At 41.4% G+C, this 22,704-nt stretch overlaps 1 protein-coding gene across 8 annotated transcripts in view; it reads left to right on the top strand.

The window, feature by feature from the left end:
• Positions 1 to 22,704, top strand: part of ST3GAL6 (ST3 beta-galactoside alpha-2,3-sialyltransferase 6) — a 115,503-nt gene that overhangs the window by 18,147 nt on the left and 74,652 nt on the right. For 5 of the 8 annotated variants that reach the window (XM_065829319.2, XM_071808876.1, XM_065829315.2 and 2 more), the window contains exons 2-10: positions 664 to 763; positions 1,649 to 1,717; positions 2,948 to 3,025; positions 5,852 to 5,955; positions 6,640 to 6,703; positions 13,847 to 13,942; positions 16,291 to 16,477; positions 17,893 to 18,030; positions 21,488 to 21,640. In XM_065829319.2, coding sequence (XP_065685391.2) covers positions 675 to 763; positions 1,649 to 1,717; positions 2,948 to 3,025; positions 5,852 to 5,955; positions 6,640 to 6,703; positions 13,847 to 13,942; positions 16,291 to 16,477; positions 17,893 to 18,030; positions 21,488 to 21,640 — 978 coding nt within the window. In that variant the 5' untranslated portion in view covers positions 664 to 674. The remainder of the gene's footprint in view (positions 1 to 663; positions 764 to 1,648; positions 1,718 to 2,947; positions 3,026 to 5,851; positions 5,956 to 6,639; positions 6,704 to 13,846; positions 13,943 to 16,290; positions 16,478 to 17,892; positions 18,031 to 21,487; positions 21,641 to 22,704) is intronic. The other 3 variants (XM_065829320.2, XM_065829321.2, XM_065829322.2) reach the window with 1 other exon arrangement.

Raw genomic sequence — 22,704 nt, 5'->3', positions numbered from 1 at the left:
GAAAACAGCATTTTTCTGTCACCTAAGCAACGAGGTCTGGCCTGAGTCAAGAGCTGGAGACTGTACAGGACATGAGGGCATGGGCATACAGCTTCAGTGCAGTTTTAAATGTCCCAAACCAGAGTTTTAAGGATATTCAGTGATTCTAACAAACCCGGTAGCAATTTGCGGCGGTTCATACACTGTTCTGCTTCATCAGCATCAGCTTGTCTGTCTCCTGCAAAGTGCCAGTGCTTGTTTAAGTGTGTAGTTATGGAAACCAATAGTGGGTGATGCAATAAAGAGGGCAAGTGCAGGTACCTGCAAAGGCCAACCTCTGAACCAAGGGGGCTGCCAGTGTACAGAAAGGAGTTGCTACTCTGACATGCTTCTGGAAGAGCCCATCTTCCTCCTGTCTCTTCAGAGAGAGCCTAGAGTGAGCTACTCAATGTTTCCGTGGAGGAGTATGCATCGGTGATAAGTGCAGAGCAGCACTGAGCTCCTGTCATTGGCACTTGGTGTGAGAAATCAAGCTGGAGTGATCCCCTGTCAAATTTGTGGTGATAGAGGATGGCTGTACTGATGATGATTTCCATTTGTAGGTTTCAAGATGCTTTATAAAAGTTCATTTTAATACCATAACTTGATTTTTTTGTTGTTGTTGTTGTTTTTCTTACATTTCAGGTCTACCAGTCATGAAACGAATTCTTCTGTTTTTTATCCTGGCTGCTGCTGTTATGTATGGCATACTGCATGGAAATCTGTGGAGAAATAACCTCTACTGGTATGGTAATGCTTTGTTCGCTTATAGTGCAGACACCCTCATGGCTGCGTGAGAAATTTGGCTGTGAGCTGCTGTGTCACTGAACAGCTGTTTACTAGTCATCAACAGAAGTCATTACTACTCTGTGTGTTTGTTTTGAGGTTGTGGGGTTGTTGTTGTTGTGAGGTTTTTTTTGTTTTTTTTTTTTGTTTGTTTGTTTGTTTGTTTGTTTGGTTTTTTTGGTTGGGTTTTTGTGGATTTTTTTGTTTTGTTGTCCTGTGAGGGAGTGAATGTGATTGTTCTGTCCTGTCCCCCCTTCTCTTGTGTCACTGTTAAACCTGGCAGTCAATTTGAGGCTGGTTGTTTGGAAAGGTCAGGACCTCAGAGATGGTGAGCCCCTCTGAGTTTTGTGAAAATAGGTGCTCAGGTGAGGAGAGAAATCTTATTTGTCTATGTTATGTGTCCATGTCTCCCCCACCCTAATGTGTGTTTAGTTTTAGCTTGTTCCTTTAGATGTCTGATAAATGATGTGGGGAAGACCTGCTCCACATGTGGGAGTAACTGCAGGTGTAGTGGGCACCTTTTGAGATGCTGTGATTTGCCAAGTCTCAGTGGCAAATGTGTGGGAAGTGAGCCTTCATTGTCTCCAAACTGCATGGGACAAGTGGCTTGAGACTTAAAATTCAGGGTGCTTGTCAAAGAACTTGAGTTTCCATTGGCCTTTGCACAACTGTGACCAGGACTGACCAGATTATTTGTCTTATGAAGATAATAGTGATAGCTTTCAAAAGTAGTGATTGATGTGCCTCTGTTTGTCTTGTTTATAGCATACAATCAATAAGAGTGGCTTTTTGTTGTGGTTTGTTTCTAGCAAACCACAGTGTTGTGACATTTCCCTTTTTGCAGGATTAGCTTTTATGGACAGTCTTCCTCTGTGAGGGCCCCTCCTTCCTATGAGACTAGTGGAGTTACCCAGTAAGTTCAGCAGTTGAGCATTTTTGTGGTGGGATTTTGTTTGATTGGTTGGGTTTTGGGCAGGTGGGAGGTATTGAGACTAAAATCCATAGCCTTTGTTTGTAGGCTCCCTGTTGAACTTGTTATTGTACAGCTGTGTCCATTGGCTGTTTCTGTTATGAGCACAATTATAACATGTCTGGCAGAAAGGAATTTATCCATGTCATGTTTCCAGTGTTCGTTTAATATTTATGGCCACTTACAGTGACTGTCTGTAAAAAGCAGTTGTTTGAAAGACATTTGTTTACAACATCATAATTTCTGCAATTTTGAGTTATACCTGAATAAAATTAACAGAGCTACGAGGGAAACTTTTGTGTGTAAAATTTAGTAAGTCAGAGATGTTGTTCACTTCTGATGTGCAAGTACGTGCAGAAGCAGACCTCGCGCTAATATGTTCCTGCAATTAGGGTGGTGGGACTAATGAGTGCCTATGCTGAAACTTAAAAGCAGGCTCTGTTCTCTCTGAAAACCGTATTGGAAAATGCAGTCTGTGAGGCTGATGGTGGAAAGCAACCAGCTGGCCAGCTGATAGATTTCACAGAATGCTTCCTCAGTGTCAGTATTCACATGACAACTTGAAGTTACTGAAGGCAATTAACCTTAATGGTCTCTTTGGCTTGTGACTCTAATGTGGTGGTTTCATCCGTCTGTTCTTAATACAGCCCAGATGCATGTGTTGCTCAAAATGAACTTTACCCTCCTTTCTGGGCTTCATATTTGTTATTAATTGGGCTAAATTGCCAAGGTGGGAATGTGCTTAGAAGTGTAAGTCTTAGCCTTATTATGAGAGGAATGACCTATCTCCCTCATTTTCCTTGAAGTACCCTATGTGGTGCTGTCTATTCCCCTCTCCAAACAAGACTCCTCTGAGGAGTGCTGGTGATGCTATCTGGTATGGCTGCAGGGGGTGATTCAGCCCAGGTGTCCTGCTTCTCTGCAGGTGGGAATGAGATCTCACCTGTGGTTATGACTGCTTTGATAGCTGGTGAGCAAGGGAGGTGTGAGATAAAAGCCTTTACCGGTAATACTAGAAAAATCCATCTTTTAGAATACAGATAGAGGCAATAATGAAAATCTGGTGTGGCGTTAACCTGGTAATCAGCTTACTGATTTGGCTTGTCCAAGCTTCCCTTCCTTATTGCTGCTGCCTGTTCCTGTTCTTGCTATTTATTTTAAATTGTTCTGCAGGCTGCCACCTACAGATGTGGAGAGAAGAAATGCACTGGACACTTGTCTCCTGAAACCAGCATTTGAATCTTTATTGGGGTGAGTCTTCTGTGAGAGGTGGAGGGGAAAGGCTGTGCTTATTGAGGTAAAAATGGGATACTTACATATTCTGAACTATTTTACATTTTGATTCACCTCTGGAAGGTATAACTTTTGGGCTGGGGTTCATTGCTGATTTTCCTGATTGTGGCAACACAAGTTGTTTAATTTGCTGTTGTTCAGCATCTGAACAATACCACACAACCAGTTCAACGTGATGATGTACTGAATAAGTAAAGACTTCCTCTTCAGATATTGTACCTAATAACAGTGAAACAATTTTAATGATTGAAATACAAGCCTTTTTTTTTTTTTTTTACCCATTTTTACATTCCCCTTTTACATTCCCTGTAAAAGAAGCTGTCATGTCCAAGACTGAAACTCAAGCATGCTGCTATTAAGAACCTGGACTTTAAGACTTTTTTAGTAGCTAAATATTTCTGTAGCAGCCAGGGACCAGAGAAGTTTTGAAAATATCTTGATTTTATTTGGAAAGAAGAGTATGAAATGTGCAAAAATTCATCTAGTCCTTAATGATATAAGATTCTTCCCCTTCAATGGAGTTTTATTTTTAATGGAATTTCATTTTAAAGAAATTTGGGATTATTCATGGTTTTGCTCTTTTGATAGTATTGTTGAATTGTGTGTAGGTGTCCTCCACTTTAAAGTATTCATAGGAAGATTCCTTTGTAAAGAAGCAGTCAGATGGAAAAAGCAAGAGCTTCAACCCAAAACAAAAGAGGTGTCCAGTCACAAAAGTGCATCCAAGATGTTTGTGAGGAAGCACAAGTCTTAAATGAGATCAATGAAGTGCTACAGGACCAGAAGCTGTGTTGTTGGCTTTGTGTTTTACCTGAGCAAACAATGTCCTTGAGAAAGCCTGGGAAGATGTTTAGACCAAGTCCTGTCTGAAGGAGTCTTAAAGCTCTAAGCAAACACACTATTGCCGCTTTTTTTTTTTTTGTCCTTTTAGTGTATGAGAAAGCATGGCTTTGTTTCAATGCTGTTATAGTTATAAAGAACATGGAAGGATCTCAGGTTCTTCTCTCCTGAAGCAGTCCTGTAGTCTTTGTGTGTTGGTTAGCTGCCTGGCCTAGAGCAGTGGTCCTGGGTCCCTCACCCACCCAATGTCCCCCAGGCTGTCACTGTGTCAGAGCGGCCCTGGTGCTGTGTGAGGGTGCAGGGATGGACTTGGGGATGCGCAGCAAGAAGGTAGGTACAGAGCTAGAACAAGAATCTCTGGCATATTTCCATTGCTCCTTTGCAGGGATAGTTTGCGTGAGCTGAAGATCTGGTCTGTGCACTTTGGCAATTGCCTGGGGAGGTTGAAAGGATTTCTAACCTGGCAGAATTATTTATTGGAAAGCAACCAGAGCTAGGAGAGTTAGAAGTAAGGATCTCTTTGCACTCTGTGAATTATTTATGTCAAAGCTTACCAGCTGTTTTTGAACAGCAAGGCAAGTTATTAAACTTAATATGGGTGCTTAGTGCATGATATCTCAAAGTTGGCTGGTTTTGCTTAACGGATGTACCAGTTCTTACTGTATGGGGGTGTGTTGTTTTGGGTTTTTTTTTAACTGTTAATATCTTCTGAATATGTAGAGTTTAAAGAGAGAGATACTTGATTTATGAAGCTGAGGGAGGGGATTTTTTTAACAGCTGTTAATATTCTTACAGGAGAAACAAGTTGTGTGCTGGCTGTGGGTATTTATGATCAACACTGTTTTTTCACATTGTGGCTGTATTCTTCTGCATTAACATTTTAATATAAGACCTAGTATGCAGGACTGTTGGAAAGTCAGCCAGTTCAGTGAGTGCATGTCTGCTTAACTCCAAAGTGAAGCCAGGGGCACGGTAGCATGTGACAGGATTTGGTCTCCTGTTCATTCTTTTGGCTTGACTTGGCAGATAAAGGTAATTAGAGTCCCTTCTCTCCTCTGAAATAACCCTTGTCTACGATTAATGTCTTTTGAAGAAAGAAGTGACCCGTTTCTATCTTGATGCTTGTAAGATACGATACTGTTAATGCCCTAGTTTGCAGGAGGAATGGGCTTTGGAGGCAAACCTCCTTGTGATCCCGATGTGCCATCCTTCTCATTGCAGGGCAGCCCTGGGACATTGACCTGGGCCCTTTCAGACACCCGAAGATGCTCTGCCAGAGCATACCTGATGTGTTGCAGTGTTCAATCTGTGCGATCCTACTGGAGTTAGCCTAGAGTTAAAAACGAATGAGATGTGTGTAATGTGAATGTGAAAACTCCATACTGTTTTGTTGTATAGCTATGCTCCTATTGCCCCAAACTACTTGATGTCAACACAGCCATGAAATGCTACTTGTTTGGAGTAGGAGCACATCTCAAATAAGCTGATATCTTCAGGGGATGGTATTTTCAGGTCAAAACACCTTGTTTCAAATCCCATTCTTATTTATTAAATTGCCGTATGTAATAATAACTTTTAATTTTCCTTCCTGCCTCTGTTATGTACTTTTCAAACCTGAAGTTATTGTCTTCTTGGGTTATGCATTCTCTTAAATATGCTGTTTCATGGTGTAAGCTTTCAGTCATGTAATTTTAGTGGCTCTATGTAAGTTACATAAACAGAGAAATAATTTATCTCACTCTCTACTTGTATTTTCTATCATAAGTCTTCTCCTTTTCTGTCACCTGCATTCTTTCCCTGTGTCCATGAGTTTTCTCCTTTTAAAAATTGATACTACTTGAAGTAGGATAAAGAAAGCTTTTTTTGAAAGCAGTTATGTGAATTATTAGCTTATTCAAATATGTCACGTGGATTTTTGAAACTTCTTTCTTTTTTCTTTGTTAGTGTTGACAAAATATACCCGTTCCTGTGTGCAAATGATTTTATCAGAGTGGCAGAGTTCCATGGGAGTGATAAGTTTGAACTGCCTTATGGAATAAAGAGAGCAGGTTTGTGTTCCCCATGTACCTTATTTTTTTAACAGAAATACATAAATGTCATGTAAAGCCACCTGAATCTCTGGCCCTGGTCTTTCCTGTTCATTGATGCCAGTCCTTTTGGGGGTATCTAGCAGTGGTTTCCTTTAGTCCCTCTGACCTGGCACCTTCATATTTTTAACAAATAGAACACCCTATTGGGGTTGCCCCTCTTAGCAGAGGAGCTCCAAAAAGATGAGAGTGAGAAAGAGTGGAGCTTATTCAGCAGGCTGAAGTACTAAAGATATTATACTGTCCCTGGATGTGCAGCTCTACCTTCTGGGTCAAGGCTGCTTCTGTTTAGTTTGAAGGTGTGTAGAGGAAAGAAGGGGAATTAGGATGCATGTCTTGGAAACTCTTCCAATACTTATTTAATGTATATAGAATTTTTTTTAATACAAATCCCATGCCATTTTCCAACAAGAGAGTGTTTGGGTGAGAAAATCTTTCCAGAGAGTAGTTCTGATAAATCCAAATTTCTTTTGCATCATTGGTTGACCTGTGGCACTAAATTACAAGCACTCTTATTTTGAGTTTTTTATACCCAGTGTGTAAGAACTACTGTGTCTGAAAATGCTGTAGTCAGGGTGGCGTGATTATTTTTATATTGGAAAGCACTAGACACTTTGATTAATTGCCTTTATATTTGCTTTCTAGAACAATTTTTTCATTTAGCTCTTTCAAGACTGCAGAACTGCGGACTTTCCAGTGAAGATGACAGGTGAGATGGTTTATTTGCTACTATCCCTGTTCATTGCATTTTCAGTATTTAATATTTATCTGAAGAAGAATGTCAGTGGCTTTATCCTGAGATTGCTCAAGTTAGCCAAGATGCAGATCTGACTGTGACAGCATTCAAGCAATATGTAACTGATACCAAGACATAAATCAGTTTGTTTTTAAACATGAATAGCACCAGCATTTCAGAATAATTTTTCTGTTAGGGAGCTTAAGCTTACATTTCGTTTTATAAGTGCATTATGAATTTGTTAGCTGAATGTAGTCTCACCTTCCTGTAGTATCTTTTTTATACTCAAGGAAAGTGAAACCACTTCTTAAAAATTGAATGTCATCTCCTCTTTCAAAGCCATTATTAGTGTAAGCTGGAAAATGTTTGAGGTAAACAGATGCAAACCAATGACTGTTTCTACGCAAATAAAATCTTACGCATATGCCCGTGCCCCCTTGTTCACATGTACACTCAGCTTCCTTTTCCCATGAATGAGGGAGACGTTGGCAGCCAGGAAAGGCTGTTCCTGGCATTTTGGGGGAACTGGGGTGTGACATGGAGCGGAGCATGCCTTAGATAACTCGCTTCCCGTGAATTAGATTGCCCTGTTTAAATCTCTTGGTTAGAAGCCACTTCTGCCAGGAGTTTATTTGGCTTTGGAGTGTTTTGCTGTGTGCGTGACTTGTTGGGGTGTGTTTTGTGTAGTGTGGGATTTATGGTTTTGGGTGGGTTTTTTTGCATGTGTTTGTTTTTATTTTCTTGAGGTGGTGTAGGAGGTTTGGCTAGTATATTAAATTCCAGTGTTTACCAAGTAGTGCAAATGACTTCTTAGGTGGTTTACAGCCTAGCAAATGGGCTGACAGCCTGCAATATGTCATGTTAATATGCAGACTTCTTAATAGAGTTGAATGCAGATAATGCTAAGGTTGGCTGTACTTGGTTTTGGTTTTTAATTGAGGAGATCAAACAGAAAATTGTTGCTTCAAGGCAAATGCCAGGATCACATTTTAATTAAACTTGAGTGGAATACGAACAAAATAATTGGAGTTCGAGCCTAAGAATTATCTTGGTTTTAATACCCGGTTTTTCTTTTCTTCACCTACTGTACTCCTTCCTTTCCTTCTGTTTATTATCTGTTTCTAGGATGTTCAGGGAGAAAAAAAAAAAAAGGAAAAAACACCCTATTTTCTATCTGGAGTGCAATAACTGGGGAAATTTTGACAGAATTGGCTGCCAAAGGCTAGTTTTTTGTCTGGAGTTTGGAGGAAAATGCCAAATATTGCATTAGAAGTCTCCTGAAATCACAAGTTCAGCACTATAATAGTTTTGGCTGTAAAGTAGAGGCATTTGCAGTACAGCATAGCACTTTTTAAATGGGAGTGTCTGTAAGGTAGTTGGTACTTATCCTTTGAATGTAGGTTCTCTGAGATATAGATATGTTTAGTGGTTCTGGGAAGTATGCTTCATTTTAATGAAAGCAATATACTTCAGTAGTACTGAAGCAAAATGAGGACTATTACCATTTAGTAGGCAGTGGTATGAACACTCAAGTGTACAATGACTTCATATAATGTATTCTTTTTAGATCCATCAGGTTTAGTGTATAACACTGTAGTAAGGAAGGGCTTTTTTATATACCTTTAACCAAGATACAGTGGCTTTTAGATGTGAAACACTTCAGAAATTAATCTTAATGACATTCTCTTGTAATACAGAATTATTAGACAGCTCTATATTGCTATTGCCCAATTCAGCCTTCTTGGCAGAATGCAAAGGGAATTTCCATATAAAATGCTCTTGGAGTGGAGTGGGGCAACCTTGCTATGAAGTATTTTAACAAATGTTAGGCTACCTGAGCACCAAATCTATGGTGCTCATATAGCTGTGTTTGTGCGTGACTTAGGTAAAACTGCACATAGTCAGCTGCAAGGGTTTTTCTTCCAAACGTAGGTGGAATTCTCACTGTATAAAGGTCTAGTTCTCCAAAACTGGAGTTGAATAGTACCACTGACTTCAGTAGAATAGTCTGTAGGAGAAAGGGTTTTCCAGGGCAGGGGTATATCCAAAGAGCAACCTCTGAACAACCGTGTTCTGGAGTTTCACTGGCCCAGTAACTAGTGTGCTAAGGTGGCCTCACAGGCTCTCTGAAGACTGCTTGTTTCAGACTCACCTGGGAAACAAACTTACTGCAAGAGAGTGTGTGTGTACAACAGCAGCCTTGCTGATGCTGACACCCAGCTTCCACTGAACTGCTCTGCCCATGTAGCATTCTTTGTCACGACCGTGTTCCTATGCTGTCCTCATAGTTACTCACTGGGCACTTGCAGGACTCTAAGCTCAACAGCAATAAATTCTTACAAATGCGTTTTCGCAATCCTGGGTCAAGAAAATGTGACCTGTGCGTCCTCCTTTTACAAAATAACCTCAAAGGAAATAATTTGCATTCCTCAACTGACTTACGGGGGGGTGTGTTGAAGGAGTTGAGGTTGAGATCTTTTTCGTTTTTCAGAGAAACAGTATTTCAGTGGAATGTGGAGGATGTAAAGCCTTTTGACCTTTAAAAGCTACGTTTCCACTTAACAATATTTTTCTATTATAAACTAGGAAAATGTTTCTTTTAGCATTTCACCATATAAACAAAATCTGTAAGCCAATACCTGGCCTTGAGATTAAGAGGCTCTTGTACACAATATGAATAGAGCAGTGGTTTGAGTGACTGAAGGAATTGCGTTTAGATGTTGGAGATCAGTTGCCATGGGATTTGTGTCAGGAACCACTGATACTCTTAAGCAGACTACTAGCACCTAAATGCAGTCCTTTAGTTACTCAAACCATTGCTATAGCAATTGTTACAGCTGATGCCTTAACATTTTTCACTTCAATCAATATTGTGCTGGTGGTTGTAAGCTGGACCTCCAGACACTTCAGTCTGTTACATTTAGCTTGTTGTTTAATGACATCTGAATTTATTTATCTCCTCACCAATTTATTGACTTTGAGAAAGTTCCCCCTTTGGGATGAGCATTTGTTTTTGTTTTTTTTTAATATGAAAACATTATGAAATAGGCAACTTTAAGAAGTGGAGTTGGTAAAATATCAGGGAGTAATAGTCTGCTGAAAATCAATATGTTGATTTCTGTGGTCTACGCCAAGTACAGGTCAATTTATTTAACTTAAATATCTTTGAATACAGTCCAGCCTTGCTTACATACTCTTTATCTTCATTTCATATATAAGCTTCCTATGACTTTTGTTTTGGTTTTTTTTTTTGTCCTCTCTAGCATAAACCATTTCTCTCCATGCTTATCATTGTCAGTGGAATATATGCTACTATGGACATAGAACTATGATCATAACATACCTGTGATCATACTGGAGACACTTGAATACTGGGGGGAGGCTAAGGGGAGGAGACGATTTGAAAATAGCAGGTTCGTGCCAGACTTCCTGTTTGAGTTGGCCCACTTCGACTTCCTGAGCCTGGCAGAGATTAAAAGCTGGTCTTTCTAATTGGTTTTGACAGGATTTATTGCTGTATTCATCTACAGTTCGTCAGGAGTATTTGATCTGCTTGTTGACTTTATCCGTTTTCAAAATTCACGTATCAAGGTTAGATGCCATTGTTGTCTTTCTGAAGACAGATGGTAACATGCAGACTCAAAAATAAAGTTAAGGGCACTAGAGTTTGAAAGCTTAATCAAACTTCAAATTTCACTCTGTTTTCCATCTAAGTAGTATTAGTCAGCTCTTAGCCATGAACAAGATCTGGCCTGCATCTGTCAGTAAGAGGGAAGAGAGTTCGGATTTGACTTGAGAGCAGCTACCCAGCTTCTGTAGCCGCATGAACCCCAGTTGTCCAGCTCCAGCTCCGAAATCACGTTCTGTTTTAACCTCCCTGCCCTGAGTGTTTCTTGCTACATCACAACTACACAGTGCAGAGAGGAGAAACCAAAGAGCTCTTCAGTTTTATCACAGAATCACAGAATGTTAGGGATTGGAAGGGACCTTGAAAGATCATCTAGTCCAATCCCCCTGCCGGAGCAGGAGCACCTACAGGAGGTTACACAGGAAGGCGTCCAGGTGGGTTTTGAATGTCTCCAGAGTAGGAGACTCCACACCCTCCCTGGACAGCCTGTTCCAGTGCTCTGTCACCCTCACTGAGAAGAAGTTTCTTCTCAAGTATAAGTGGAACCTCTTGTGTTCCAGTTTGCACCCATTACCCCTTGTCCTATCATTGGTTGTCACTGAGAAGAGCCTGGCTCCATCCTTGTGACACTCTTTATATATTTATAAATATTAATGAGGTCACGCATCAGTCTCCTCCAAGCTAAAGAGCCCCAGCTCCCTCAGCCTTTCCTCATAAGGGAGATCCTCCAGTCCCTTAATCATCTTCGTGGCTCTGTGCTGGACTCTCTCCAGCAGTTCCCTGTCCTTCCTGAACTGAGGGACCAGAGTGGAAGTTATTTCAATAGCTAGGGATTGACATAGTTAGGAAGCGGCTTAAATCATAGCCCCTGCCAAAAACTGTAAGGTCTGTAGCAAGGAATCGCATAAAGTTCATCTACAAGGGAGAGAAGAAGCAGGGCTTCTTTGAAGTAACTTTTTGGCTCCTTATAATTTGTGATGGAGTTGACATAGTTCCTGTGAATTCACACCAAATAGTCAGAGAGTATAAAAGAAAATATTTAACAAGATTAGGAGCATTTTTTCAGTTTTTTGTTGAGACTTGAAGATGAGTTCATGCATGGGGTGGTTGTCTAGCCAGGAGGTACTACCAGGAGTTGGGAGTAGCTGTTTAGGATTTTGCATTGTGGTGATAAGGTTCATACTTCGGTTTCCCAGCTGCAGCCATGTAACTTCTGGTGACACTGAATTCAGAGATTTGAGATGGTTGAAACTTTCAGTGATTTACAGAGTCATGCTGTAGGTGATGGGAAAAGGTGATACAATGATTCTGTGCTTTTCCCTCCCTCTCACTCATTCTGCCTTTGTCACTTACTGATGGTGGGGTTTTGTACAGTTGTCATTTTTCCTTCCTGTGTCTCCTCACTGTTGCTTCTCTGTAGCCCATGATCTTGCTTTGAGCTCTGATACAGCTGCAAATAACAGGGTGTCATTCAGGAAAAAGGTAACTTCTGCTCCCTTTCTCCCACTGTAAACTTTGCAAGAGGCATATGTTCATCAGCCTGCTTTCTCAGGATATCTTAAATCAAGCTGAACATCTTACTGGAAAAATGAATGAGCTCAAGCAGTCCTGGCGAGGAAGGGGTTTTGTGTGTGTAGAGGGAGTGGCCGTACTGAGAACAGATGGTGTCACAGATTTTAACACCTCTGATTTCCAAGGTACTGAGTCACACGGACTTTTGCCTTCTCTGGAAATCTTTTTATGAATGTTTGGCTTCTATGAAGCTGTTCAGGAAACACTAGAGAAAGGTGTGCCAGCTTTTTCCGTGTCACCTTACCCTGAGAGCCGCATTTAGTAGCACTATATATATGTGTGTGTGTGTGTGTGTATATATATACACACCAATTTATAAGGCAAATCCCTCTGCAGATGTGGTAGAGCGGCAGGTGAGGAGGTGCCATCCCAGCATTTCTTCTGAAATAAAATGCTTATTGCAGTTGGCATTTTTTCTCATTTCACCTTTTCTCTAAGCTTTGGGTTTTCAGCATTGCTTTGAGGCCCAGTTACTGTTTCCCTAGCCCACATATGGTACAACATAACTGCATTAGCTAACAAAGCTGTAGGAAATATAGAGAACTGCTTTGTACACTGAGATGTTGGGCAGTCTCGCCTGGAACAGGTTGTTTTCATTGATGTTGAATAATATTCCCCGTGTCTGAAAAAGCAGGTTGGACTATCTAAGATGAAAGGTGTTAATTAGTCTGCAGAAAGTGTCACACTGGGCATGTAAGACAGATTAAAGTATTCTTTGGGCCACAGTCCTGGGGTCCACTACAGTACGAAATGGCATGGAGCCTTTTTCTTGTTTGAAGAATCATGGGAGCGGGACACTGGGAGGTGGCTCATCCTCAGGAAGTTGTCAGCCTGCTTGTGTCTGAAGAGAATACCAGTGTTATTATTTTCCCACTGCTTGTGTTATACAGCTTTTGTTGTGAATAAAGAAGCACTTTTATAACAAAAAAAATCATGTGGTTGTTCTGTAAGGCGAGGTTTGCAATCTTATGCATTGGATGTAAACATTCCCTAATCGAGGCAAAATTTCTTGAGTAAAAAGCCAGCAAACCTGTCTGTTTGTCTCTTTCTTTAGCAAAGCACACATCTTATTAGCATTGAAATAAGACAGCGGAGGGCAAAAGATACACTTAGAAAACCTGGGATAACGTGGAAAATATTAACGTTAGAATTTACTTTCATAAGCCAAACATTTGTGTAATGGCTTTTTTGATTGCTTTTGAACTCAGAATATATCCTAAATTCAAAAGGAATTACTATTTTGATTGACTATAGTAGAAAATCTAATTCATAGCTCACAGTGTTTTATGTACTTAGTAATCCTGTCTAATTTGAATCTAGTCATATGAGAATGCAACTTTTAATCAAGTGTACCTCTCTTATGTCATGACAGCCATCACATATGTCATTTGGTTGAGGTTTTTCACATGTACAATTCAGAGGTCTGTAAAGTAAATTGTGAACATAGATCTTGCTGCTTTAGCTTATATTGGAGATCTCTAGAGTTGTGGAGTTGTACAATATTGCAGAAATACCTTCCTTTGAGTTAGTTTTTCCAGACATATTCTATGCTGGCTGGTGTACACCTAGACTGGGACAACTTTAAAGAATTGTGGAAGATAATTTGTCCAATGGCACCTGTATCATTAACTGGTTAGATGATCTTAAACAGCCAAACACTAGAAACAGAACATGTATAGAAACAATTTTACATGAGAGAAGCCATTTCCTGATTTGGACAGTCCCTGAAGTAACACAAATGCGTTTTTTGAAAGCAGCCTTAGTGTGTGATACAGGATTGGGATGTCTCTGTAGAGGCCAAGGATTGCAAAAGATACAGGACCCCAGTAAATAAGCCAGCCAAATGTGAATATATCATTAATAACAACAGGAAGCAAGAAAAGTCATGCATATTAAAAGTTCTGTTTTTTCCACAGAGTTGCCTGTCGACGGTGTGTTGTGGTCGGTAATGGAGGAGTACTTCGAAATAAGACATTAGGGGAGAAAATTGACTCGTATGATGTGATAATAAGGTAAATGGTATCTCCTTTTTTATTTTGTGTACGTGCAAAGAATTAACAAATTTTTGCTGTCAGCCAGTAGCTTCAGAGTGCAGTTATTCTGCAAATGAAAATGTATAAATCTCCTTGTTTTACCTATAGAATCATAGAATTGTTTTGCTTGGAAGAGACCCTTAAGATTGAGTTGAACCACAACCTAAATGTAGCACTAAGTCATGTCCCTAAGCACCTCATCTACACTGTGTTCAGTTTTGGGCCCCTCATCATAAGAAGGACATTGAGGTGCTGGAGAGAGTTCAGAGAAGGGCAACGAAGCTGGTGAGGGGCCTGGAGCACAAGTCTGATGAGGAGCAGCTGAGGGAACTGGGGCTGTTTAGCCTGGAGAAAAGGAGGCTGAGGGGAGACCTGATTGCTGTCTGCAACTACCTGAAAGGAGATTGTAGCATGGAGTGTGTTGGTCTCTTCTCCCAAGTAGCAGTGATAGGACAAGAGGAAATGGCCTCAAGTGGTGCCAGGGACGGTTCAGATTGGATATTAGGAAAAAATTAGCAACGAATTCTTCACAGAAGAGGTTGTCAGGCATTGGTACAGGCTGCCCAGGGAAGTGGTGGAGTCACCGTCCCTGGAGGTGTTTAAAAGGCATTTAGATGAGGTTCTTAGGGATATGGTTTAGTGGCAGAGTTAGGTTAGGTTATGGTTGTGCTCAATGATCCTGAGGGTCTCTTCCAACAGAAGTGATTCTATGATTCAACATGTCTTCTCAAACACCTCCAGGGATGGTGACTCCACCACTTCCCTGGGCAGCCTCTTCCAAACTTGGTTACTCTGTCACAGCTTTCATTTAAAAAGTTTAGGAAAAAATGGATCAGACTGATCTGGGAGAGGAAGGATCACTGGGTGATCCACCTGCCTTGTGTACAGGTAACACGTGTGCAAGATGTTGCCGTTAGGGATGGGTCAAAGCCTGTGACAGCTTGGAGCCCCGAGTGTGCCCCTTACTGAACATTGTGTTGAACGTTGAACAAAGTCTAATTTTTGTTACTTTGCTATCAGTCCCAATGCTCGTTTTAGTAATAGTTTTTCAGTCTTCAAGCACTACCATAAAAAGTTGTATGCAAAGCCTGGAGTTTGATGTGCATTTGCAAAAATACTGATAAGGTGGAAATGAATACATGCAATTCTTCAGTTGTAGCTCCTCTTATAAGCTTAAAACTATAGAAAGTGATCCAGATAATATCCCTGTTCTTAGGAAACTTTACTTGCCTGTCAACTCGGGCTTTACAAAAAAAACAACCTTGCACTTATTTTCATTGTAGGATAATGACTCAAGGAAGTTCCATGGTTTATTTTTAAGCTATTTCAAGTATTTGGGCTCCATGTAGATCTATTTACTCGTCTTAAAATGAACTTTTTATGTCAACTGGTGTCCCACATTTAAAAACAGCTCTAAATTCAGAACTGTTTCAGAAAAATAGTGCACATTTGTTTACTGTGAATGAAAAAAGAAGTGGTGTTTGCATTTGTATTTAATGATGACTTTTGACAAAACTTCGAAATATTTCTATCTCTGCCTACGTTGTTTTGCAAACATTTGCTTCTTAGCAGTGTGCCTCCTATTCTGATCAGTCACATTGGCAGGAATGGAGCATACAGAGGCTGCCTGAATTCTCCAAAGAATATGCAATACACTCACCAAGCAAAAACTGCAAGACGGAGACTTAAACACAGCCCCTCTAACACCTTAGAGCAGAGAGACCTGACCCACCAGGTGTGGAAGTAATTTTTTTATAAAGGAAACCAAACTAACGAAACACAAAACCAAAACCAAACAAATCCACAAAAAACTCAACATCCAAAAACCCACAAAGAAATAAAAGCAAAGACGTATCAGTATCAGGTACACAGTTGTAATGTCTGTTCCCACATGCTCTAGACAGTAAAGAATATTGTAACATTCTTGAATTGGCTCCTGTGTGACTTTGATCATCTAGTAACATGAATGGAGCAATGGGTAATTCTCCAAGATGGTTATCCTCTTCAGTCTTCTCCAGTTTCTGTGTTTGAGCCAAATCAGAAGGCCTTCTGCTCGAGTGACTTGCGATTAGCAATTGCATGGTTGTATTCTAAACCGCCTTGGCCAGTGTCCCATATGCGCTTGATCCCTTGGAGTTAGAGGGTGAGTGCACATGATAATTGCTCGTCTACCATGTAATGTGATAAGTAAATGCTGGGCCACTAAAGGCTCCTGTTCCTGGATGCACTCTCTGTCCCACAGACAGGTTGGTGTGTGTGCCAGCTGCCGCACAGGAAGGACATGGGTGGGGTGGTCATGGCTGTCTCTGTGTCTCTGTCCTCTGTAGAATGAATAATGGCCCTGTCATAGGGTACGAAGATGATGTTGGAAGGAGGACGACTTTCCGCCTTTCTTACCCGGAATCCATCTTTTCGGATCCGATCCACTATGACCCTAATACAACTGTTGTTCTCATCGTCTTCAAACCACGTGACTTGAAGTGGCTTTGGGAGATACTTAGTGGTCAGAAAATAGTGAGTGTAATGATTCATGCACTTTGGCTCAGCTCACCACACACCACTTATGTGAAAATTCCTGGTTTGCTTTTAACCTTAGTCCTTCTAGCTGGGGGAGCACTGTATCTCCTAGTCAGTCTGCTCAATATCCCTTTCCCATAAGTGCTTTTGTCCTCGTTCTCTCACAATTGATCAGTTCCTTGCCCCAAAGCAGTTTTCCTCTTGGAAATACCGTTTTATCCTCTTCCTAGTGCTGTTTCATATTCTGACATGCGTGCTCCAGCCATTTCCCACATTATTTTATCCTGCCCACTTGGTGGAATTGCAGAACAATGTTGGAAGGGACCTCTCTCTGGAGGTTTTTAGTCCAATACCTTGTTGAAGGAAAGCATGGCCAAGTACAAAGCCATGCCAGGTTCTCAGGGCATTGTCCAGGTAAGTTTTGAGTATTTCCAAGGATATTTCTACAACCTCTGTTTCAGTGCTGCAGCAACCTTGCACGAAAAATTTCTCCTTGTCCTTTCACTGTGTACTTCTGAGAAGGGTGTCATCCCATCTCTTTTTGTAACCCGCTGCCAGATAGTTGAAGATGGGCTGAACAAATCCGGCCTCCTCAGACCTTTCTTGTTTGTTCTGTGCTGTGGCCCCTCAGCTGTTTTAGTGGCAGCCTGCTGAGCTTGCCCCAGTTCATCACTCTCTCTTGCACAGCTGGTAGCCCAAAACAGCATTTGTGAGGTTGCAGAAAGGCACAAAGTACTTAAGAATGTCCCATCAAGAGGATGGGACCAGACTCTTTTCAGTGGTGCCCAACAATGGTAGGATGAGGGGCAATGAGCGCAGACTGAAGTACAGGAGGATCCATCTGAATATGAGGAGGATCCATCAGAATATGAGGAGAAACTTCTTTACTTTGAGGGTGCCAGAGCACTGGAACAGGCTGCCCAGAGAGGCTGGGGAGTCTCCTTCTCTGCAGGCATTCAGAACCTGCCTGGGTGCATTTCTGTGCGATCTGCTCTGGGTGAACCTGCTTTAGCAGGTGTGTTGGACTAGATGATCTCCAGAGGTCCCTTCCAACCCCAACCAGTCTGTGATACTTGACAGAGTAACTTCTGCCTACCTGTTCTCTATGATGTTATTATTATGGCCAAGCACACAGTGAGTGTTAACTGCCTTCAGGGCCTGCTGCTGGTCTGTGTTGTCCATCAGGAACATTTCTGCAAAGCTGCCTTCCAGCCAGCCGGCCTCAACCTCTGCTGCTGCAGTGCGTTATCCTTTTGCAGGAGCACAATTTGGCACGTGTTCGTTTGAACTCTGGGAGGTTCAACACTCCTTCCTCAACTCTCCTGCTCTTGGATTTTACTCTGGTTAGAGTGGCTACAAACCCAGCTGTTTATAATTGTTAAAAAAAATGTCTATTTCCTTGCTGATTACAGAGTGCTAAAGGCTTTTGGAAGAAACCAGCCCTGAACATGATATACAAATCTAGTCAAATCAGAATTCTTGATCCCAGTATCACCAGAAAAACAGCTTATGAATGGCTTCGTTTCCCAACAAGGTTTCCCAAAAAGGAGGTAGGCTTTTTAATTCTGTACCTTTTAGTTTCGTGCAACCAAATGTGTGTTTAGAGATAATTATCTCTTTATTATAGTGGACTGTGTTGTAACAACTTACAGGTTCACATTGCGTTAGTTTGCATTCAAATGATCCTCAAAAGTGATGGGAAAATGAAATACAGAGAGTGGATAGCCTTGTATGCCAAAAAATCTCTTTTTGTGGATTCTGTAATTAGTATTAAATGAGAACGCTTTTTGTGGGCAGACAATTCCTTTTACAAAATTGGGAAAAGTAGACAGGCGTTGGAAGATGCAGATCTGAAGAACCTTTAGAAATGTTAAGGAGCCTTGAATTATTAAATGTACTGTTTTATAGTTTTTACTTAAAAAAACCCCAAACCACGAATCAATAAACCAAAAAATAATAACCCAGCAAAAATCCCCAGCAGAAAGAGAACACTAAAAAACTCCGCACCAGACAAACAAAACCCCCTAAAAACCCAACACTGCTGCAATTGCACTCTACTGAGGGTGGGTAGGGACTTGGGAGCATACAGGATACTCCAGCCCAGCACTAATGACATATGTCTAGCAGCATTCTTGTGCTTACTGATTCAACGTCAAGTATTGTAATGAGTTAACCAACAATTTGGATGTAAAAATACATTTTAACTGTTGGTTTATGACTGAAGAATGTTTCTGATGGAAGGTGAGGCTTCAAGCTGGAGACCTCCCTTGTGCAGTCAAGGCTGACCACGTGCTATTCAGCACAAATACGATTCCCTGGGGTCACATCATTGCACGGAGCTGCTTCATTTGGATCAGCCAACCGGCACGTGTGGAAACGTTTGACAGGCTGTCACTGTGCAGTATCTGCCACAACTTTTTTCTGGTTTCATCTCTTTAGTATTTGAGGGGTTTGAGAATTTTTTTTTTTAAGCTTTTGAGGGGGTTTTGTGCTGCTTTTTTTTTTTTTTTTTTGAGCCTGCTAGTAGATTTTTCCCTCCCATTAACTCGCAAACTAGAATGCCCAGTTTGGCTGTGTGCTTGCTAGGGCTCCGTGGCATTTCAGCTCTTGAGCTGAGTGTGAGGAGGAGAAAACAGTATAGTAGTTGGGCATCTCATGGTCTCCTAAAAGGCCATGGAACATCCATGGTTCCAGAAATTCCTTCTGTCTCCGTGGTGTCCTGGAGGTGGTACCGCAGGCCCCTCTGTCACTTTGGGTAAGGTGCCCTCCTGCTCCCTGAGTGCCCCTGCCCAGAGCTGGAGCAAAGTCCATCCATGCTTGGAGCCTCTTTCTGCCACCTCCACCTCCCACTTGCTACATCCCGGGGGTTTTGCAGCCCCTCATCCCAGGTGGCAGCGATGGTCAAGCTCAGGTGCCCTTGTCCTTGCCTTTCCCCCATCTCAGACGTGTTCCCTAGCTGGGAGCCCACACATCTGCAGTTGCTCTGGCACAACTGATGTGTAGGGGTCTGGTGAAGCTCTAGGTTGTGCCTCAGGGGTTCCTGTTAGCAGGGTGTCCTTTTGCAGGACCAGCTTTGGAGCCCTCTGTCCCTGTAGTGCATCCCTGGGGAGGGCTAGTGCTGCCTTCACTATCCTGCACTTCAGCTCCCTCTGCCTGCAGGAGATGCAGACCAGTGTTGCCTTCCTGGCTGTCTCTGCATTTACTATTACGCCAGGCTTATGTTCCCTGTGTGCACGTTTCTGCATAGTCCCACAAGCATTTCTGTTTCTTTGTTAGTCACTAAGATAGTGTTAGCAGAGCTGGAAAGAACAACTGTAAAATAGGATCTGCCGCCCCAGCAGCACTGAAGTTGGAAAGTGTTGCAGAGTCATTCCAGGGCTGCGCATTAAACAAGACTGGCTGAACAAATTTCATTACAGGCAGAGGATATCTGAATATTGCTAGGGCACTAGTGTGACAATGCATTTTAAAATAACTAGTGTTGCTTTTTTTAGTATATTATTTATAGGTGAACTTTATGATCGCCAAAGGTAAACACAGCTAGTTGCAACCTCTGATATTCCAAATAGCACTAATCCTGACATGTAGCATTCCTGCTGTAATTTTTGGGTCATGTTTAGTATGGATATTGTGACAAAGTCGGAGTTTATGCTATTGGGCCCCCAGGTAGAAGGTTATTTTGCTAACTGGCAAAAGCCCTGAGCAACAGCATGTTTTAAGTTGATGTCATTTTTGGAATATTCCAAACACTGTATAAAGGTTAAAAAAAAAAATCTACATAAAAGGTGATAGTTAATTCTGTGACTTTAATTATGCTTACAGTGCTGATATTAGTAATTTTTCCTGGAAATTTGTTCTTGTATCACATGATGTGAAGAAATATTTTCTTGTATGATTGAGTGCATCTGCCACCTTTATGTGCAGAGTTGTCCAGCACTGTTTGGCCTACTTTGTTTTCGGAGGCAAATGAACTGAGCCTTGGGTAAGAGATCAGAAAAAGCATACGATTTTGTGCTCGACTGAGGTTTAATTGCAGCTACTGAAAGTATTGAGCTCGTTTGATCTCTGATAAAATTGTTATTTTAGCTATGAAGGATATTACTGCTTGAAAGTGTTGTCCATTTCTGAGACCACTTTTTCCCCTCAGCTTTGTCACTTAGACTAATGACAGCATTCACCTCTTTGTACAAACCTTGTCTCTTTTACTTCCTTGGATAATTTTAACCACCACTGCTGCTATTAAAGAGTCGTGTACTTGATCATAGATAGGACAGGTAGTTACAATGAGGTGTTCTCTGCTCTTGTAAGAAGTGCTGATTTTTGGTGAGGTGCTTTTAATATTGCACAGTTAAAACCTATTTATGACCTGCTCTTGGTATTTTATATTGCATTTACTTCTGAGCTATCTCACTGTAGGGAGAAATAAGCAATTTTACAGTTTGTCTTCTAATGGAAATAGTGGGGGAAGGTCTAAAGCAGTGTTTTTCTGAAATTTCCCTGCTCTGAAAAAGTTCAAATGTAGCCAAGTTAATGCAGCAGTAGCACTTGTGTGTTTTTAGCTTAGTGTTATGAATGTTTGAGGCATCAGATTTTCCTTTTGTCTGGATCTCCATGATCTAGAAACTTCTGAACACGTCTGCCGATTCAGTCAAATTCGATGGGGCAAAATGGTCTCCAACATACTGAAGCCTGATCAGTTTCATGAAATTAGGTTGCTGAAGAGAAGTATGGGGAGACTTTCCTGGATGCATCTGCTGGGTGGAGGACTACAGTGTGGGCTCAACCTCACTAGAAACCAGAGAATCCCAGCGAAAACCAACACAGCAGATATCCCGGTCATAGAAAACCTGTTGGCAGCACTTTATTCCTTATGAGACATGAGAGGGTTGAACCACAAAACCCGATGTCTGTAAAAAAGCCAGTTTGATTTCCTTGGTTCTTAGGCTTGCTGTTCCCATCAAGCTGCCAGGTATTTATGGATGTTGTGCTCTTTTTGTTCTGTTTTAGAAACCCAAGCATCCAACAACGGGGCTCATTGCCATTACGCTAGCATTTCACATATGCCATGAAGTTCACCTGGCAGGCTTCAAGTACGACTTCACTGACAGAAACAGTTCTTTGCACTACTACGGCAATGACACGATGTCTCAGATGATGCAGGTACGATGATGCAGATAGTGATATTTGTGTCCCTTGTGCTACACCATGTTCTGCAACGTCTGCGTGAGATACATCCATTTGTACGTTCTGTTTTACTGCCATTATCCTTAGGCTGTGCAGCTCTTGTTCATAGAGGTGTATTTGCTAGCCCTGTCAGAATGTGAATAGTGTTGCTTCTGTGCTTGTGTTTGCATTCTTTTGTTCATTGGCAGCTACTTGCACAACTTGTCATAGTTGCCAAATTTCTTACCAAAAAAAAAAAGAGAAAGAAGAGTGAAGTGGAAAGGAAGGAGTTAAAGACCTATAAACTGACAGTTAGGAAAAGAGCTGAATTTCAGAAACGGAAAGCAGAAAAGTAGCTCTTAGTTAGGAAGAGAAGGAGCTGCTTACAGGAGTAGGAAGCCACAACTTACTGGGGGTAGGCAAGCAGCAGGAGGCTGGCAAGCATCAGGGATGCCTTCTACTGTCCTGCAGAGAAGGGCCTCTTGCTTTGCTGCAGTCGTGGCTTTGCTTTTTTTTGTCTCTGCTCTTGTCTTCAGCTCTGTAGTCCGAGCAACTCCATCTCACCCTTTTACCCCAATGTGAACAGTTTTCCATGTGCATGCCCAGTCCATGTGGGGACTATTTTTACTCCTCCTCCCTTTCCTGAAGGAGGAGGGTGGGGGCGATGTCCATAAGAGCCTATCATGTCTCTCTGAGGACTCCTAGGTGCCTGCTGCTCTGACATAATTTTCCTCTGACCCTGAACTTACCTTCATTTTGAGGTTCCTTCCTGCAGGTGCTTTTTTGCAATGTATATGAAACTAGGATAAGGTTGATGGCTAGCTGAGTAGACATAAATATTATAAAATCTCGAAACTTTGAAAACCAAACAATTAAACAAAAGGCTTATAATATATTCTTTAGTAGTGTTGTAAATATTTTATTATATATGTAAAATGCAGTATTAATTTCAATTTACTGGATTCAGTGTCCAAGATTGTCAGTAGACTTAGTTCCCTTGTGATGTCCCGTTTACCTCAGTGGTCTCTCATGTATCTGGGATATGGATACAGCACAGAAGA

Source organism: Patagioenas fasciata, chromosome 1 (genome assembly GCF_037038585.1).
Source record: "Patagioenas fasciata isolate bPatFas1 chromosome 1, bPatFas1.hap1, whole genome shotgun sequence".
Lineage (NCBI taxonomy): Eukaryota > Metazoa > Chordata > Aves > Columbiformes > Columbidae > Patagioenas > Patagioenas fasciata.
The sequence above is the reverse complement of the archived record's forward strand: the minus strand, read 5'-3'. Positions and strand labels throughout refer to the sequence as shown.